The sequence below is a fragment of the Aspergillus clavatus genome, genomic scaffold, assembly GCF_000002715.2.
Source record: "Aspergillus clavatus NRRL 1 1099423829800 genomic scaffold, whole genome shotgun sequence".
Lineage (NCBI taxonomy): Eukaryota > Fungi > Ascomycota > Eurotiomycetes > Eurotiales > Aspergillaceae > Aspergillus > Aspergillus clavatus.
The window spans coordinates 1,456,376-1,474,566 of record NW_001517099.1 but is presented as its reverse complement, the minus strand read 5'-3'; the positions used below and the strand labels follow the sequence as shown (position 1 = coordinate 1,474,566).

The following is an 18,191-nucleotide window of genomic DNA, read 5'->3' as shown; positions in this document are numbered from 1 at the left end:
TCGGTTTCGGTTTATTCAGCTCGGTGGTTGTGACTTACGGGGTATAGAAGTCAAGATCGAAAGCCTGCTGTCAAGAGTAAATCATCTCTATTTCGCTCTCAACGATCTTTGGCTATGCATTCCGGACATCAAAACATATACAAGGTCATGCACATTCAGATAGTGTACATCATCATGGAAAAAGAAGAAAGAAGGAACAAGGAGGATTATGCGCCCAAAAAACGTCAAACACAAACCACCACCCGTATACAACCTGGCAAACCAGCAGAGAGCACGACCAACAATGTAGAATCAAAGCCCCCTTGCCATGCATCGTGGTCAAGACGTAGATGGTTTTCTTCCTGGGACAAGGATTTCTACCAGCCCATCATCTTCGCCGTCACTGCTGTCATTCCCATCGTCGTCTCCAAATGGAGAGGGCCCAAACTGTGACCTTCGGAAATTCTTGTAGCGGCCAGGGCCGAGGTCAGGGTATCCTAAAGATTCATTCATAATGGCTTCATCCTCTTCATCCGAGTCCATTATGTCAGACCCGAGTGAGGGACCGACCATTTCACCCATGTCGTCCTCATCGTCCTCGACTTCTAGGGGAATGCGCTCTTTGCGTCTCATCCCTGCCCTTCCCTCCCCGTCATCGTCCGAAGAATTGGTGGATAATGAATCAGGAGGACTGAAGCCAGACCCGGGGAAGGTAGGCGATGCAAAAGGTTCGTCCTTAGGGACCGCGGGGAAGTCGCTGGGTGAAAAAGCAGCTCTCGAGGGCGAATCCGTCCCGTCGCCGTCGTCGTCCAATCCCGCAATCACAAATGGGTTGACTGGCCACTGAGAGTCGGCATTCTCATGTTGGTTGCCTTGCTTGTTTTCATCGCCCTCGTTGCCGCCATTCTCGGCGGCCTGCTGTTTCTGCAGAGCGAGCCGTGCTGCCAGCTGCCGTCGAGCGCGAGACGGCCCTAGGCTGAGAGGGGCAGGAGGGGGTGGGAGAATGGGGATGGGTTGGCTTGTTGAGTTTGATGATGCCTGGATGTAACTCAACGTTAGTCACTTTCATGATAATTTGGTCGCAACAGAAACTATGTGAGGGAAGTATAGGAGAGGAAGGGGTGAAAGGGTCGGCAAACACATCATCCAGGATAAAATGCAGTCCACGTATTAGCAGAATCAGGGATGATGGATGACTCTGGGAGCTCCATTGTCCCATCATCTGCCGTCATAAACGAAGGGCCCACTAGTGGAGACACATGAGGCAGAATTTGGTATATCAATGCATCGAAGAACAGGCAAAGGACTATATATCCAGCCAATCCGAAAGGCACCCCGTCAGTTCAAGATGGATGCCACACGGCCTTGAGGAATGTCAACCCTCTGAATGATTTGATACATGGACAAGAAGCGCCGAAGACATGCTCTTTGCATTCCGTGTTGAAATGATCTTGGAAAAATCCATTTCACCTCCCAGCATCCATGCCGCATCAGCCCTTCATCGGCCGTGTTGACGTGGAGTATAAATGTCACCGCGGAAAGGAATAGAAAGGGGGACAAGGCAGGTATTCAACGTGAGTGAGCACAGGCCCTCAGGGATCGCTTATGTCAACTTCAGTAAAGAAAGTAGCACCCACATTCTCGGAACCGGTTTCTGCGGATGAATCATTCAGGTTTCTGTCGTCCTGTTCCTCCAGCTCCTCATCCTCGTCGTCACTTGAACTGCCGAAGCCACTGAGGAGAGAACTACCACCGCCACCAAGGCCAAAAGCACCACCAGAAACACTGCCCTGGTTCAACATATCGAAGTTCTGGAAGCCTGAATTGCCGATGCCACCATTCAAGCCAGCTTCAGCGAGAGCCGATGAGGTATTCATGCTTTGACCTTGGTTGAGCATGCCCTGGCGATGTCCAATCGCCATGTCTGGCCGTACCCCGCCGAGGATGGCGTTGTCACGCTCTCGTGTTTCAGAAAGAGTTTGTTCAACGTAGTCAATCCACTCTGGGTTCAAGACACTTTCCATCACATCTGGAGACAGCAGCTCCGGTGGATGGCGTTCGCTGAACTTAACCACTTCCTCCGCAATGAGTGTAAGGTGACCCATGTAGCCAAGTCTGATGCGTCTCGCCCGTTGCGCTTCGTCGCTGCGTTTTTGTCCTTCGACAATTGCTTGCGTAATATGACCAGTTTCAAACAGGTCAATGGCCAAGGATCGATTGTAACCGCGCTCCATGGGCCCGTTGAACACTTGCTGAACAACATCGTATACAACATTATGCAGGAAATTGTTCCAGGGAAACCGGAAGAAGAAATCCTATGACATTGAACGTCAGCATCTGTGTAGAGCATACTAATTTGAAGGTGACTTACCAGTATTGTCGGTACAACCCGGTTCTTCACGAACATTATCTTGAGATAATCACCCACCACAGGTTGACCATTCGGGTCCAGCTGAACATAAGGATTGATGTGCGCCCGCAAATCCTCCTCTTCGTCCTTTAAAGATATTTGGTCTAATTTAGAGTCCGTATAGCCTTGCGCATTCCCGACCTGACCAGCAGTATCAGGATCTGAAGCTATTGATTCGGATTCCTGTCGCTTCGCCGAAGATTGTGGTCCCGATATCGATTTGGGGTTCGAAGACGTTTGCTCAGTGGTCTGAACTGCATCGTTGTTCGCGGATTCTTTCACAGTGGTTGCATTTGCGGTCGATTTGCCTTCCAAATCCATCGCATTCAACTGGTTTGTGAGATCCGAAACTGGGGTTTTCTCGGGGTTGTTGTTCGTCCCTGCGGTAGTTGCTTCTTCCGTTCTCTTTGTGTCTTCCGTATGACCTTCATCTTTGTCATCCGTCTTCTTTTCCAAGCCGCTTGTCGTACCCTTCCCTTCTGAAGCTGCCCGATTTTCACCGTCGGCAAGTTTCTCCTTATCAATCAGAACACCTGAGGAATCGACATCTTCGAAGCCATCATCGCCTGTATTGGACATTTCAAGTACTCGAGAATCCTCCGGTGAGCCTGAATCAATAACAGATTCGTTGATGAAATCTGCGGTAGAATCGTTGCCCTCAAGAACCGATACCTCCTCCTTATGCAGGTTGAATGCGCCTTCGCGAGACAGTCTCTCCCGTTCAGCATCTCTCTGACGAATGTACTCGTCACTGCCGGGCTCGTTCAAAAGACCCATGTTACTACAGTGCAGAAGCTCCGCCATCAATTCGCATGTTTTGAACCGATCAAAACCCAATGGCTCGATCTTGGCACCCCATGCGCTGTTCAGCTGCCCTCTTTCTACGCTCTTAACTTCTCCGCCATCGTTGATCGTATGCTTTGAGCTCTTGATTAGCGCCATGAAATAAGGTATGTTCTTGGCGAAGAGTCGCAACAGATGGCCCAGGTAGATAGGGTCATATGTCGATGGGGGCGAGTCAGTGCCACCAAGAGTCTCCGGGTCATAATCCGAATTGTTCTTTCGAATCACCTCGATTACGATACCCACGCCGACCGTTAATGGGTTCCCGCCTCGTAACATAGCATTGATGAGGGTTTCTGAGCATCGCAAGGAGACCAGTTGGCGAGTGAGACTATTGGGCCCAATACAGGATTGGTCATTCTGAGTTGCGTTCGCGGAGATGGTGATGATAGCCTTGAGGAAGTCTCCTGCCGAAGTCTGGACGGAAGCCGGGTGCTCTGGAGACAGGAAAGAAAGGAGAATGGGTATCAGATCCTGCGATTTCAACCACTAAGCCAATATATCAGCTAACATGCCAAAAAGTAGAAGGATATTGTTCAGAGCTCACGTCCACAATCCCCTGGCCGCCTTCGGACTTCTCCAGACTGATTATCTTCAGTAAAAGGTCCATAACCATGGGATTGTCGATATGCCGAAGGATTGCAGGGATAATGCCGTCTAAGGACTTGAAAAATTCCAGCATCTCGCCAGTCTTTCGATCAAACAGCGTTTCATTCACTTTCGTGAAATATCCCGCCTGGATAGGATCCAACGGCGGCGTTCTCCTCAGGAAACCCCAGAACTCGCGCAAGTAACTGGTGTTTGCCATTATAGATCCCAGTATCGACCATGTCTCCGACGATAGAACCTCGCACGCGATATAAGCGTGCTTGAGACGATTCTTTTCCACCCTATCCAAATCCTCGGGGTCTAAGATCTCCTTTAGCGGATCAACATTCTTCTGTCCATCACCGAGAACTTCTTCGCTCGTTCGAGTGGCATTAGCGTCATTTGTGTCATCCTCATCGTTGTCTTCGTCATCGTCGTCCTTCACCAGGCTGGGTGCAATCACATAGTCCATAAGGCGTTTCAAAACATTATCTTCCCGTAGATATTCTATAAGTTTCGAATTTTGTTGCTTGAGTTCCTGGATCAACTCTGACTCATCTAGGAGCTCTTCGAGACTGACATCAGGTTTGTCAAGCAGGGAGTCGATGGTAGAGATACTTGCGTATCCCCCGAAGCGCCAAAACATATTGAACGGTAGATCCGGGAGAAAATAGTCATGGAAAACAGACAAGATAAAAGATGTACTTTTCCTTTTTTCGATACTTTTCTCCGAAAATCGTTAACGGAGACGTCTATGGTACAGCGCTGTGGAGAATGATGGCTGATTTGGTCAATGCGAGGTAATAACTCCTGTTAATTAGAAGATGTGTCCAAAACAGTCGCTTCGTGAAACTCAAAACGTTCGTCTTGAAGGAGATGAAAACGGTTCGCGAATCAATGCGGTCGGGGCGTCCAGGCGCTAGGTGTCGAGAATAACCAGGTTAGCGATTGTTCACCAATCAAAATATCATTGGGATAGTAATTTGAGCAGATCACGGAAGTCTTGGGAGGGTGTGGATGTTTATTCCTATCCCCAAGGGACAGGAGACTGCCGGCGCAGAGGGCACACACAGGGTCGCAGGAAGGGATGTTGGGGGCGGAGACCACGCCGAGAGATAAAGGACCACAATGGGGTTACAAGAGACACAGATCATACCTTGAAGACCTCACAATAAGGGAGTGACAAAGAAGAGGAAAAAAGATGTGATGCGAGACTCCTCCTAAGCGCACAGACAAGTTGGAGGAGGAGGAGGAGGAGGTGGTGGTGGTGGTGAATTGAGACCGTAAGCCCAAAGCCCTCGAGAGGCACAGGAACCTGTTGCACAGGCTTTCAACCAGACCGTCCGAATAATGGGAGGGAAGATGATAAACCGATAGTGGTCGCAGAGAATAAAGTCAACAGAATCAGAATGACGGCTGATGATCAGGGATCACAACGACGTGCTGCGCTGGCGGCGGCGTCTGGATCGGCCGGCAACTTTGATCCCTGGGAAGGTTGATGAACACAGGCTGAGCGGAAATACCCAACAAACCCGACAAGCGGCGGCGGGGAAATTCTACGCGGTCTCTAGGCGAGAGCGAGAAGAGGGGTGGTATGGATTGCGACAGATTCGTTTCACGTTGGTTTGATCAAGGTGAAATGAGTTTTATGAGCATAGATAGACATCGGTATCTAATCCACAAGAGTCTTGACGGTTGATAGTTGATACAAGTCGATCCTCAAGAGATTGAATTTGAGTCCGTGTTCACGGTAGTCAAGGTCATCTGCTGCTCAGTGCTGACCTGCCCGTCCCCTTACTTTTTTAGCTGGAAACAGACAGAAAACTTGGTGCCTTCTTTGAGGATATCTCACACGACCTAGGTTTTCGCCCGATGAATGCGCCTTGCAAGATTGTCGGGGTTGACGAGAAAATCAGATAATGTATCCGGTACCGCACTGGCCATACCCAGTTGTGTGTGTGGATAAGTATGGGATACCTATTACGTGCAACTGAGGTCGATGGAGGTCGTTTCTCTCCAGATCGTCAGCCCACGCAGGCAATGATCCAACGTGGTCACACGTGCTTTGAGGTTGCTTATGATTATTACGAGATGCCAGATTATAATAGAAACTATCCAGAAGGGTGCTGTGAATAATAGGTTAGATACTATCCTTTCACTACGATCCGGGTTTGTTGCATCGTTGTTGAAGTCAGATGATAAGATCCGCCTGGGAAGGACCCCTGTGCCTTGATGCCTGATTCCTGACGAACGGATGATCAACCCAATCAATCACGTGCCCGGCATATGCTTCCATCCTCGCCTCAATTGATTTGGATGCATTTCTTCTCCCAGGCCCGGGTCTAGTAGGATGGGGATCTGGTAGATAGATAATATCGAAATTCGTTGGATTTTCAATAGTATCTGCAGCTCTGTAATCTGTATTATTGCGAGAGTAGCCCAGAAGCCTGGAACATTCTCCAGCGATTCTCAGGCGGCAACCCAGCCACTACCTTGGCATACACATGTTTGCCCTCAGCCTAGAGATACCCGACGGAGTACCTCCGTACTACTACGTACTACTATCCAGAAGCTATCTCCCCACCAACCTGAGAATACCAAGCACAACAAGGCATCCTATCTACAACCAAAAGAATACAAGATGAACCGATTATTCGGGACCAAAAGCACGGCTCCCAAGCCCACGCTCGACGATGCTATTTCCAAAGTACGTATTTCCCGCCAGCGAGGAAAACCCGCTCTTCCCCGCATGAACACAATCTAACCACATCCCCGCCCCGTCACACACAGGTGGACAACCGCGTCGCTAGCATCGACGTGAAACTCGCCTCACTCAATTCCGAGCTCTCGACGTACCAGGCCAAAATCGCCAAGATGCGCGACGGGCCCGGCAAGAACGCGCTGCGCCAGAAGGCGCTCAAGGTGCTGCAGCGGCGGAAGCAGTACGAGGCGCAGCGTGACCAGCTGTCGCAGCAATCGTGGAACATGGAGCAGGCGGGGATGATGCAGGATAATCTGAAGAACGTGATGACGACGGTTGACGCGATGAAGACGACGACGAAGGAGCTGAAGAGGCAGTATGGCAAGGTGGACGTGGACAAGATCGAGCGCATGCAGGATGAGATGGCGGATCTGATGGATATCGGGAACGAGATCCAGGAGAGTATCTCTCGGGCGTACGACATCCCGGAGGACGTGGATGAGGCGGAGCTCGATGCGGAGCTCGAGGCGCTGGGCGAGGAGTCGATGTTTGAGAGCGCGATGGGCGAGAGTGCCATGCCGAGCTTCATGCAGGACGAGGTGGTGCCACCTCAGTTTATCGATGAGCCTCCCGAGCAAGCAAAGGTCAAGGAGCCTGCTGGTGGTCTGGGCTAATGCATCAAGCCCCGACATCTTGCGAAAACATGAGAGCAATGGAGTTCCAGGGAGTTCGTTTCTATTATCAAACTGTCTATGATTTACGTGCGTAGCATCTCTATACGTTCTATTTGATACCACTCATGAATGATACCTCAATCTAAACCCACGCTCATGAGGCGGTTGCTCAAGCCTTACCCATCCGAATGATACCTCAATCCAAACCCAAGCTCATGAGGCGGTTGCTCAAGCCTTGCCCATCCCGACGAGCACCAGCAGAGCTATATTCATCACGGCAATTACGAGCCATATGAGCACCGCCAGTACGGAAACCAGAAAATTATTGCGCATCTTGACTCCTTCGGCCGGCATGTCTGGGTCATATCCGCCAACTCGATCCGCAGGTACAGTCATGTATCGGTTGCGACAGGTGAAGTAGATCAAAGGAGCCGTGACAAAGGGGAGAATGACGCTCAGAACTACTTGGCTTGCAGTAAGGGTCTTGTTCAGCCCCTCTTTTCCCACAGCTGCTGCGATGATGATACTGGGGATAATGCTAATGGACCGAGTAATCAGTCGGCGGAGCCAGGGCTTGATAGTCCAGTTCAGCATCCCTTCGCTCACCATCTGACCGGCCATGGTGCATACGATCCCCGCAGATATTCCCGAGAGGAGAAGCGCCAACGCGAAGATCAAGCCAGCGGCGGGGGCAATGGAGCTGGAAAGCAGGTCATGGATGCCCCAAAGGTCGGCATCATCGGCTCCAGCAGTTCCATACAAGGAGGCACCGGCAACAATGAGGATGGAGCTGTTTACAAACAGAGCAAACGTAAAGAGGGAAAGTGTCAGTTCTATGATCGAGTACTTCATGCAGCCTCGAATAGCTTGGATGGATGGTCGGTATTCGACTTCCCCACCAACACTTCCGAGACATGCTGAAGGATCCGCATAACCTTTCATGACATCAAACTCTTTTAAACGTGGCTGGACAACGCCGCTACCCAGGAATATGGAGTGGGGCATGACGGTGGCACCAAGGATACCACAACTCTGATACAAACTGCATGAGAGAAATCTCCGGTTAGTGCACGTATTGAAAGCATCACGAGTTACACCACATACCCCTTCGACTCGACAATGGCAGAGGATGGTACGTAACCTCGAAAGACGTCGCCAATGGATTGGTCTTTGATGAGGGAGAGCTGGATACAGAAGCATATCACCACCCCCAGCACCAGTCCCATGACAAAGAACTCGAACAGTCGCAGCCCCCACATGGACCCATCGGGTCGGTAGAAGATGAGAAGGATGAGAACGTCTGCAAGCGTGATTGCGCAGCCAGCGACTAGCGGAATCTTCAGCAGAAGATTGAGAGCGATTGCCGATCCAATAACCTACATAGAAATCAGCGATGCTGCAAAGCATTGGAAGATCAAAGACGCCACTGCATACCTCGGCAATGTCAGTTGCAACGATAGCGGCCTCGGACAAGATGTAGAGAATGATCACTACCCATTTTGGGAGATGTTCTCTACAATTTTCCGCCAAGTTGAGACCCGTAACACTTCCCAATTTGATGCACAATGACTGCAGAAAGATCGCAAAGAGATTGGAGAGAAGGACAATAAACAGCAGAGCATATCGGAATTCGGCACCAGCCGCGACATCGGTAGCATAGTTTCCGGGATCAATGTAAGCCACGGCGATGAGAAAGCCGGGGCCCACGAACCGCGCGAATTTTATGAGACTCGAAGTAACATGGAGTAGTCGGGCGGTGATCATGTCTGTGAAATAATCAAAATAACGGCGGGGTGATCCGCTGCTGGTCTGGGGTGGTTCGTCCCCAGAGGCAGCAGAGATCACCCCGCCTGGGGTTTTTGTTTCCACGATTTCAGGATCATGTCCCTCTCCGTTAGGTGACGGAGAGTCTATTCCCATAATACCGTCTCCTCGGCCACCACCACCACCTCCTCCTGACGCATGGTTTCTGTGTACTTTGGAATTGGCGATGCCGTTGAAGTCATTGCGAGTGGTTGTATCTGCATTTAGCGCCGGGGGATTCTGATTCCAATCCGGGTGGTCGAGAGTATCGTCGGTTCGCGAGGGACAATTCATCTTTTTTTTCTTTTCTTGGTCACGGTGCAGCTCATACAAGTCACAAGCCAATTATCATGGAGAGACCAACTAGTACCGATGTGCGGAACTGCGGATGATAGACAGAATATATCTCACAGACGAATCTGGACTGGTCGAAATATGTCGGATCACATCTGAGACCTGTGGGGAAGGCTGCCCGAAACTACCCGATTGCAGTTCTTCGATGATCACGATCGCTTCCAAGCCGGGAAGCAAGAACAGCGAGGAACAGACAAAATAAATCGAGAGAATTCAAGTCATGAATCGAATGGGTAGAGAGATGATGTATTTTTTTCCAAATGATGATAGCACTGTGGAAGCAATGAAGGTCGAGGCCTCAGAGGGAATGACGGCATGGTAGCCTATCTACTCCGTAGTAGTCTTTTTGCGTGTGAATTTTTAGTAGTGATTATTGGTAGTCAGATTCCAGTCCGTCAGGAACGAGGCGATTAAGCTTAAGGTACAAAGAATGAGGTCAACCAAAGGAAAACTGAGAAACACAAGCAATGCAGATGAATGAATTGGAGGACAAGACCCTCTATCTAGACTACTAGTAGTTACTATCTATCTACACAGTACTACTCCTCCTACTCCGTAGATTAACCTCTTGTCTCTTGTCTCAACATTATTATATTATTATTATTAATGAGGGGAAACAACCTGTCTAGTTGTCTAGTCGATTTCTCCCCCGCGAACCAAAAAAACTACTGCGGATGAAGCCATGCCTTGGCAGTCCGCTTGCGTTTCCTGGACTACTACGGAGTGCATCGAGACAAGTTCAACAGTATGGAGTCAAGTAGAAAATCTAGATACTCAATACTCGGTCAAAAGAGGCCAATTGACCCGATCTGCTCAGTCAGATCAGATCATTTCGTAGTCTAGAGGACCTTGGTGGTCCTGATGGCGAATTTCTTCATCATTAGCAGCAGCATCGCTACTTCGTCGATACCTCACAATAACCTACGTAGTAGTACCGACCATTGTGTCCAGCCACCTCGAAAAAAAAAAAAAAAAAAAAAAAGACAACAATGCATGAGATCAACAACTGTTTAGTGACAAAGTACTATCATTGATTATCTACTGAGTATCGACAGAGGACTATATTTATAAAAAAATAAAAAAAATAAAAACCTCGAGATCCCTGTAGCTATCTATCTACCTACATAGGTACATAGGAGTACATACATACAAGTATCGATAAGCCTTGTCCCCCTCTCGTTGCCCCCAGCAACCTCATTGTCGACGCTCTGTTTACTCCGTCCACCACGCTCCTTTCCAGCCACGGTGCAACGGCGTTGGTCGATAAAGTTGGTGGATGAGTGCTGCATGCGCCTGTTGGTCATCTTCTTAGACTCACCTGAGACCTCGTCATCACCCGGTGGTCATTCGTTGCTGGTTGCTGTTGCTGTTGCTGTTGCTCTTCCTTTGATCCTTTCGTGTCGCCGGCTTTTTCTATTACTTCCTGCGGTCCTCCTCCCTCCCCATTGAGTCCTATCAAATCTGTCAATGTCTTGTCGCCTTCCATTCTGCCTTGTGTTTCTGCTTTCTTGCGATTTCTGATTTTGCGGTTCTGGTTCTGGTTACTTGGGTCTCTTCTTTTTTACTGTCAATTCAGTGGTTACATTGCTTCTCTCCCATCTGCGATCGGAGTATCTTCTCACCGTAAGTCCTCTGTATCTATCCGTCCCCTGCAGAGTTTTGCTCTCGCTTGTTTCATTGCTCCCCATTTCTGACCACCCACCTGTTGTCAGTTTCTGGTCAAAGGCGACAGTAATGGCTCCCAACATGCAACCCCCCGAGATTTTCGATGATGCCACCAGGAGTCCGACTAAGCTGGGTTTTCGAGCCATGCTGTCCAAAGCCCATCGGCGAAACCAGTCGGCCGACGATGCCATCAACCCCCGAATCGTTGCCAAAGGCAAAGCTGCTGAAAGCTCATCCTGGTCCCCGGCTGATCAGGCTTACCCGACTCTCAACCAACAGCCGTTGGCAGAGCGAGCTCACAATCGTGATGCAGCGGATGGCACGGCATTCTACCAGAAGTCACCCGTGAAGTCTGAGAAGGGGGGTTTACACAAGAAAACTAAAAGCACGGTTTCTCTAAAGTCCTTGAGGAACTATATGGAGCGCAAGGAGAGCAAGACAAGTGAGTCGTTGGAGGACGAAGCAACGGGTTGGAAGCCCAAAAAGGCAAAATCAGCGAACAGCCTCAGTGCCATTCTGAAGCGTTCCCAGAGGGGAAGAAAAGCGGAAGGTTCCAAAGATCTACGTGACAAGGAAAATCGAAGTCCATCCGATCTGATTGACAACATGCCGTCTCCCGTCTGGGCCCAGTATGGGGCTGGGTCCTTTCATGGTCAAGGTGAAGTCCCGCAATCCCCAGTGAGGCGCAGGAACTTGCAAGAAGAAGTTTCCCTTTACACACCCAAGGCGTATAGCCCAGCGCAGCAACGGAACTTCCATGATTACCAACAGCCTTCGCTCACCAACCGTCCGAACCCCAAACCCCGTCCCAAGTCCGATAATTTTTCAGGTAATCGAAAGGTGAGGGAGCTTCTCGGGAACATTCAGACTGTGCCATCTGAAAAGCCAATCTTGGTTGATCAACCGCAGATCGGGTCCAGTAAAGATCATCCAAGACCTCGCATGTCAAGGTCAGGGTCGCAACCAGAACCAGAGACGAGACCGGATGCTAGTCCAAAGAAGCCATCCCGCGTGCAAGCGGCGATTTCTGCATTCAATGCAAAGGAAAAAGAGGCCGAGTTGCAGCGACGCCTAAACGCCAAGGACCTGGAAAGCGAGTTCGAAAAGCTCCTTGTAAGTTGATTCGAAATACAGGGATCCGGATCGTCATGGAAATACATAGAAGCTAATTACTGCAATAGGACGCACGAAATATTCCGCACAATATGAGGGATAAAATGAGGGCGTTAGACACCAACATTAAAGCCGACTTTATCGAAAAGGACCGAGCAGAGAACAACACTCCTCACAGTGCTAATACTTCTTCCACCAACGATAGTGCTGGCCGTCGAGGCCGGAAAAGTGACAAGAAGGACGACCGGCAACCCAATGATGGGAAAGGATCGCGTTCGCGGTCTCGAAGTCGCGGGTTCACCTTCTCCAAAGGTAGCTCTTCGCCTGGAAAGAAGCAGCGGCCAGAAAGCGGAAGCTTCTACCGTCGCCCAAAGTCTGCTGATCTGTCCCAACCTGCAAGTCTATCGAAGAGCCTCACTCCATCTACATCCACAACCTCTCTCTCTGCTACCGCTTGTCATGACACCGCCGCGGATCCCTCGGACTTTGTCCACTATTTGCGGGAAATACAGAAACCGGAAATGATAGAAGTTGGAAAGATCCACAAGCTTCGGATCCTGCTGCGCAATGAGACTGTTAGCTGGGTTGACACATTCATTGCCGATGGAGGGATGGATGAAATTGTCCAGCTGCTCTACCGGATTATGAAGGTTGAGTGGAGGTATGAATCCCCTTGTTGTCCCATTCTTAGTTTGTGACAAAACTAATTTTTAACAGGGAGGAACACGAGGACACGCTACTTCATGAAACGCTCTTGTGCCTGAAAGCACTTGGCACGACCTCCGTTGCCCTGAAGCACTTGACCAGAATCGAAGCTGAGCTCTTTCCAGCTCTGCTGAAGATGTTGTTCGATGAGGACAAGAAGGGGCCGAGTGAATACACGACCCGCAGTATCATCATGAACCTTCTTTTCACTCAACTTTCCACCACAACCTCCGACGACGCGGCAACCGCCTGTGCTACACGGATCCTGTCGTACTTGCGGGATCCCACTCCCCCAGAAGAGAGTCAACCCCTCTCTTTTATCGCCAACATATATCAATCCCGCCCATATCGTGTGTGGTGCAAGGAAGTCAGTAATGTGACTAAGGAGGTGTTTTGGATCTTCCTTCATCATCTCAATGTCATCCCACACGTGAAATCAGATGGGAATTCTTCGGAATTGAGACAACAAAGCTACCGAGGAAGACACTTTCCGGTACCCCGGCCGCCCGTTCCCGCTGCCCCTTATGTAGGGGGTGTTGAATGGGATGCCACCAACTACCTTGCAGCGCATTTAGACCTTGTGAACGGTCTCATTGCGTGCTTGCCGTCGGTGGAAGAGCGCAATCAGTTACGCTCAGAGCTTCGGGCGTCTGGGTTTGAGAAGGTGATGGGCGGCAGTCTGAGGACATGCAAGGAGAAGTTCTACGCCTCCGTTCACGATTGCTTGCGGACCTGGATTGCCGCTGCTGTGGAAGACGGATGGCCTTACACGTTTGTTCGGGAAGGGCCGCCTCGACCTGAGCCGGGGTCGCCAATCAAGTCACCGACGAAGGCTGGTGGTCCTGGCAGTCCTAAGAAAAGCGCTCTTGAGGAGAAGCCACCCAGGCTAGAGCTTGCGCTTGATCTGCCTTCCAGCGGCCAAATTTCTCAAAAGACCGAGGACTTTGGCAATTGGCTGTGATGTACTTCCTGACGAATCTCCTTCCCCGTGTTTTGATCTGCTTATTTCTCGTGCTTGTTCGTCAATTCGAAGACAACCTATTTTCCATGAGGTTGTCTCTTACGTGGTCATGAATCGGCGTCTGGGATTGGTTCATTCTATTGTCTGTTTCCATTGTTTACTGCTGCCCTGTGATCCCCAGAGACTTTTTCGCTCGTTCCTAATCTTTGTGGTTTTGATTTTTTCTGTTTCATCGGAGTCATTGGATATTGAAAGGTGCTGGCATTCCTTTGGTGTTTTGGGTGCTTCTTTCCGCTGCATCCCGGCCGCGACGCGACGATTTAATGAAGAAACGGGGCCATCATGATGCGATCTTACTCTTTGCTCTGAGAACATTCCAGGCAGCATGCGCTTTTTGTTTATATTTGAACAGATGTCCGTAGCTTCTTCTGTAGGAAAGGGTTTGGTTCATATTTGGTCCAGTGAATATACACAGATGTCTGGAAATTGTACATAGATTCATCTTACACCCCTCTGTTGGTAGAAATCCTCCCCATCCACATCAATCTTCTCTCTAGGCTTCCATCTCTACTCCCGAGCAGTATCATCCGCCCTTCTCACCGGACGAGGAGGCGGTGGGGTAGAAAACGTCTCCTTGAGACCCGAGAAGAACGCCCGTCGAATCTAGCATCCAACCCATATTAGCACATGACACTAGACAGCCTCCAAACACGATTCGAACAAACTCACCTCTTCCACCGGACTCCCCCTCTCATCCCACTCCATGAACAACAACGCATATATCAAAACAACTAAAACCCCATCCATTAGCTCCCCAGCCCCATCCTCCCCATTTCTCTTTTGGCAGGAAAGAAGAACTCACATCCGATAATCCCCCACTGCGCCAACTTGGTCATCTTCATCCACTTGGGCCGCGCGTATTTCAGCGCCGCGCGGCGCCGGTACTTGCGCTCGAGCCGGAACTGGTGCTTCGGCGAGAGCTTCGACATGTCCGGGGGCCATTGGCGCTTGGGCTTGTAGGCGCTATAGTCCGGGAGGACATCGTCGGTGTCGGGAGAGAAGGGGGATACGGGTACGGGTGCGGGTGCGGCTGTGACTGTGTGTGTGGTGTCGGTGGTGGGTTTGGAGGTTAGGCGGAAGAAGGAGGAGGTTGTCGCGAGAGATTGGGAGAAAGATCGCGAGGGGGGAGTCGGGGTGTTCTATACGATGGATCGTTAGAGGCTTTTTTTTTTTTGAAGAAGGGGGGGGGGTTAGGTAGGGTGAGGGAGGATCGTACATGTCGTGGTAGTTGGGTGGTCCATGATGTGGAGGGATGGAAGATGGTCAGTCGCGCTGGTGGTGCGCCGGTGACTGTTGCCAAATTGCGGAGAATGCTGGGGCGCATGAAGGAGGGTAGAGGAGGATATAGATGTTTAGGTATAGAAGCTGCGTGGCGGGGCGTTGAATGCAACGACTGTACGATGGTGACTGTTATAAGTAGTAATTGTTGATCTTCAAGTATTGCGGAGAGAAAAAAAGTGGTCGGAGATTCCACCGCCGAGACTCTCCGCTCAGCTCAGAGGACTATGGTACAGGATACAGGGTGATCCATTATTGATGAGATCAGAACTGATCTGTGATAGAGTCAGTTGATCTATGACTATTGGATATAGAGACCCAACTTGGAGTAATCAGAATGATGATCTGAATGCTGCCGTTACCTACTACACTGGGAACGTTCTTCCATAGTGTACTCTGTATATATATACACGATCTGCAATATATATGCAGTGACTTCTTGCATTATTATTACCATTATGCAACCATCACCAAGAGAGAGAGATAGAACTCGGTCAAAATCAATGACGATATACATACAAACCACAGCTAACAGCCTAGGCACCTGCGACACCCAGAAGAAGATCATCTCTTTGATTCTCACATGAAAATGGCCCAAATCAGACATTTCTCGCCGGAGATCCCGTGACTGCCGCCCAGCTCGGAACAATATTGATGCGACTGGACCTCGGCACTTTCACAGGTTTGGATCATTGGATGTACAAAAAGGAAACAAGACCGATCAGCTTCTCCAACGCCCCCGGCTTTTTCTGGGGTTATAAAGGGGAGATCCCAGAGTATCATCTTCTTTCTGTACTCCATACTTCCTTTTTGAAAGTCTTCTATTATTTGCTTCTTCGTTGTTACCCTCTTCTTCTTCTGCTTCATATACCCTTGATTTTTGTTGACGTCATCATGTCTTCTGGTAAGTTGACCTTCTTCTTCTACCTTTTACCATCCATTCCTTTCTAGTCGCCTCGGAACTAGAACTGGTGAGTGGATGGGAAAGTGACAAACCTCATCTTACTAATCGTTGTTCTTTCATCGTGCAGCTCAACAGCGTCTGTCTCAGGTCTCCTCCCACTTCACTGCGGGAGGCAAGAAGGGTGCCGCCGCCCTCACCGAGAAGCATCCCGATGATATCGTCGTCACATGTGCCCTGCGCACGGCTCTGACCAAGGGTGGAAAGGGTGGCTTCAAGGACACCGCTGCCGCTGATTTGCTTGCTGGTGTCTTCAAGGGTCTCATCGATCGCAGCGGCATCGACCCCAAGGCCGTTGAGGATGTTGCTGTCGGCTCTGTCCTTGCTCCTGGTGGCGGTGCCACTGAGTTCCGTGCTGCTGCCCTTGTTGCCGGTTTCTCCGAGTCGACCGCCGTCAAGAGCTTGAACAGACAGTGCTCGAGTGGTCTTCAGGCCATCGTTGATATTGCCAATGCTATCAAGTCCGGCATGATTGAGGTTGGTGTCGGTGCCGGTGTGGAGAGCATGTCCTCTCAGTACGGGTGAGTCGGGCCCCTTTGTACGTTCCTTTCATGAATCAACCACTGACCGAGTCTTGCTCATCTAGCCCCGGTGCCGTTACCGAGTTCTCCGAGCTTCTCGAGAGCCACCCCGAGTCCGCCAACTGCAAGGTCCCCATGGGTGTCCTGTCGGAGCAGATGGCGAAGGACCGCAACATCTCTCGTGCTGTTCAGGATGCTTTCGCCGCTTCCTCTTACCAGAAGGCCGTCACGGCCCAGAAGGCCGGTCTCTTCAACGAGGAGATCCTTCCCCTGCAGGTCAAGTGGACCGACCCCAAGAGCGGGGAGGAGAAGACCATCACCGTCAAGGCCGATGATGGCATTCGGGATGGCATCACCGCCGAGTCCCTCGGCAAGATCCGCCCTGCTTTCGCCAAGGACGGCTCTATCCACGCCGGTAACGCCTCTCAGATCTCCGACGGTGCTGCCGCCGTTCTGCTGATGAAGCGGTCCACCGCCGAGCGCCTGGGCCAGAAGATCATCGGCAAGTACGTTGCTGCCAGCGTTGTCGGTGTCAAGCCCCTGCTTATGGGTATCGGCCCCTGGGCCGCCATTCCCGTCGCCCTCGAGAAGGCCGGCATCACCAAGGATGAAGTCGACATCTATGAGATCAACGAGGCCTTTGCCTCCCAGTGCGTGTGGTGTGTCAACGAGCTCGGCATCCCTCAAGAGAAGATCAACCCGAAGGGTGGTGCGATTGCATTCGGACATCCCCTCGGCTGCACCGGTGCCAGACAGATTAGCACCCTCTTCACCGAGCTGAAGCGCACCAACAAGAAAGTTGGTGTGACGAGCATGTGCGTTGGTACCGGTATGGGTATGGCCGCGGTCTGGGTTGCCGAATAAATAAAAAGCACGAATGAGCTGGTTTCATTGCTTTTTTTTTTCTTTCTTTTTTTTGCCCCTTCTTCTCTTCTGCATTCCCCTATATAGCGATGGTATTACATGGCTAATCAGGCATATATAGTCTATAGAAATGTAATGACTTGGGGGATATGGGCGGCTCTGCCCAGTACATATATGTAGACACGGATGATTTAAATCATATTTTCTTGGTCATGTTTTAAAGCGGCAGTGTATATTCATGGATGCATTTTAAGCGCCATGAGATTATCAAGCGGTTTTACACAATGTTCAATGAAGACTGCATACCCAGTAAAAGTTTACACTGAGTCTAACCCAGCATAACATCTATCAATTCTATAGCACCTTGTATGAAACTACTCAAAGACACTGCCTCAAGATTTACTGTATGATTCCCCTCTCACATACCTCCCACCGCGCCATGAGTCTGGCTCATCTATATGCGTCACAGAAGAATAGCCACCAAAACAGCAATACATCCTGCAGTTAGATCCACGACCAGTGCATCTGTAATTGCGTTGATAATAGCCTTCAAATCATCAGTTCTTAAGGTAGCACTCAGTGAGTCAAGCAGTGGTCCACATTCGGGATCATAAAAAGGAACACCAGGGCAAAGAGACCTCCAATGCAAAGATTGATGTAAAAGGACCAGCGTCAGGTTGCAGAGCTGTCTGTAAAAGCACTACTGATAAT

General features: G+C 50.2%; 6 protein-coding genes across 6 annotated transcripts, besides 4 other annotated features; 3 read left to right on the top strand and 3 right to left on the bottom strand.

Annotated features, from left to right (window-relative positions):
* Positions 1–318: 318 nt before the first annotated feature.
* Positions 319–4,466, bottom strand: ACLA_050130 (putative Sit4-associated protein (Sap185); the record flags this gene model as incomplete). The annotated part of the gene is made up of 4 exons (XM_001271966.1): positions 319–1,017; positions 1,617–2,294; positions 2,351–3,721; positions 3,780–4,466. The coding sequence occupies 4 exons, from the start codon at positions 4,464–4,466 to the stop codon at positions 319–321; spliced, it is 3,435 nt and encodes a 1,144-aa protein (XP_001271967.1).
* A 593-nt stretch (positions 4,467–5,059) lies between these two features.
* Positions 5,060–5,079: a microsatellite.
* Positions 5,080–6,461: 1,382 nt separating this feature from the next.
* On the top strand, positions 6,462–7,195 carry ACLA_050120 (putative SNF7 family protein (Cta1); the record flags this gene model as incomplete). Its single annotated transcript, XM_001271965.1, has 2 exons — positions 6,462–6,527; positions 6,611–7,195. The coding sequence occupies 2 exons, from the start codon at positions 6,462–6,464 to the stop codon at positions 7,193–7,195; spliced, it is 651 nt and encodes a 216-aa protein (XP_001271966.1).
* Positions 7,196–7,323: 128 nt separating this feature from the next.
* Positions 7,324–7,440: a microsatellite.
* ACLA_050110 (NRAMP family metal ion transporter) lies at positions 7,424–9,292 on the bottom strand (the record flags this gene model as incomplete). Its single annotated transcript, XM_001271964.1, has 3 exons — positions 7,424–8,237; positions 8,300–8,571; positions 8,630–9,292. 3 exons carry the CDS (start codon positions 9,290–9,292, stop codon positions 7,424–7,426), a joined length of 1,749 nt encoding a protein of 582 aa, XP_001271965.1.
* Positions 9,293–10,311: 1,019 nt separating this feature from the next.
* Positions 10,312–10,334: a microsatellite.
* Positions 10,335–10,702: 368 nt separating this feature from the next.
* Positions 10,703–10,732: a microsatellite.
* A 354-nt stretch (positions 10,733–11,086) lies between these two features.
* ACLA_050100 (uncharacterized protein) lies at positions 11,087–13,796 on the top strand (the record flags this gene model as incomplete). The annotated part of the gene is made up of 3 exons (XM_001271963.1): positions 11,087–12,130; positions 12,199–12,791; positions 12,848–13,796. 3 exons carry the CDS (start codon positions 11,087–11,089, stop codon positions 13,794–13,796), a joined length of 2,586 nt encoding a protein of 861 aa, XP_001271964.1.
* A 567-nt stretch (positions 13,797–14,363) lies between these two features.
* Positions 14,364–15,180, bottom strand: ACLA_050090 (uncharacterized protein; the record flags this gene model as incomplete). The annotated part of the gene is made up of 4 exons (XM_001271962.1): positions 14,364–14,459; positions 14,526–14,587; positions 14,659–14,995; positions 15,073–15,180. The coding sequence occupies 4 exons, from the start codon at positions 15,178–15,180 to the stop codon at positions 14,364–14,366; spliced, it is 603 nt and encodes a 200-aa protein (XP_001271963.1).
* An 848-nt stretch (positions 15,181–16,028) lies between these two features.
* Positions 16,029–17,480, top strand: ACLA_050080 (3-ketoacyl-coA thiolase peroxisomal A precursor; the record flags this gene model as incomplete). The annotated part of the gene is made up of 3 exons (XM_001271961.1): positions 16,029–16,038; positions 16,166–16,616; positions 16,682–17,480. 3 exons carry the CDS (start codon positions 16,029–16,031, stop codon positions 17,478–17,480), a joined length of 1,260 nt encoding a protein of 419 aa, XP_001271962.1.
* Between the last annotated feature and the right edge of the window lie 711 nt (positions 17,481–18,191).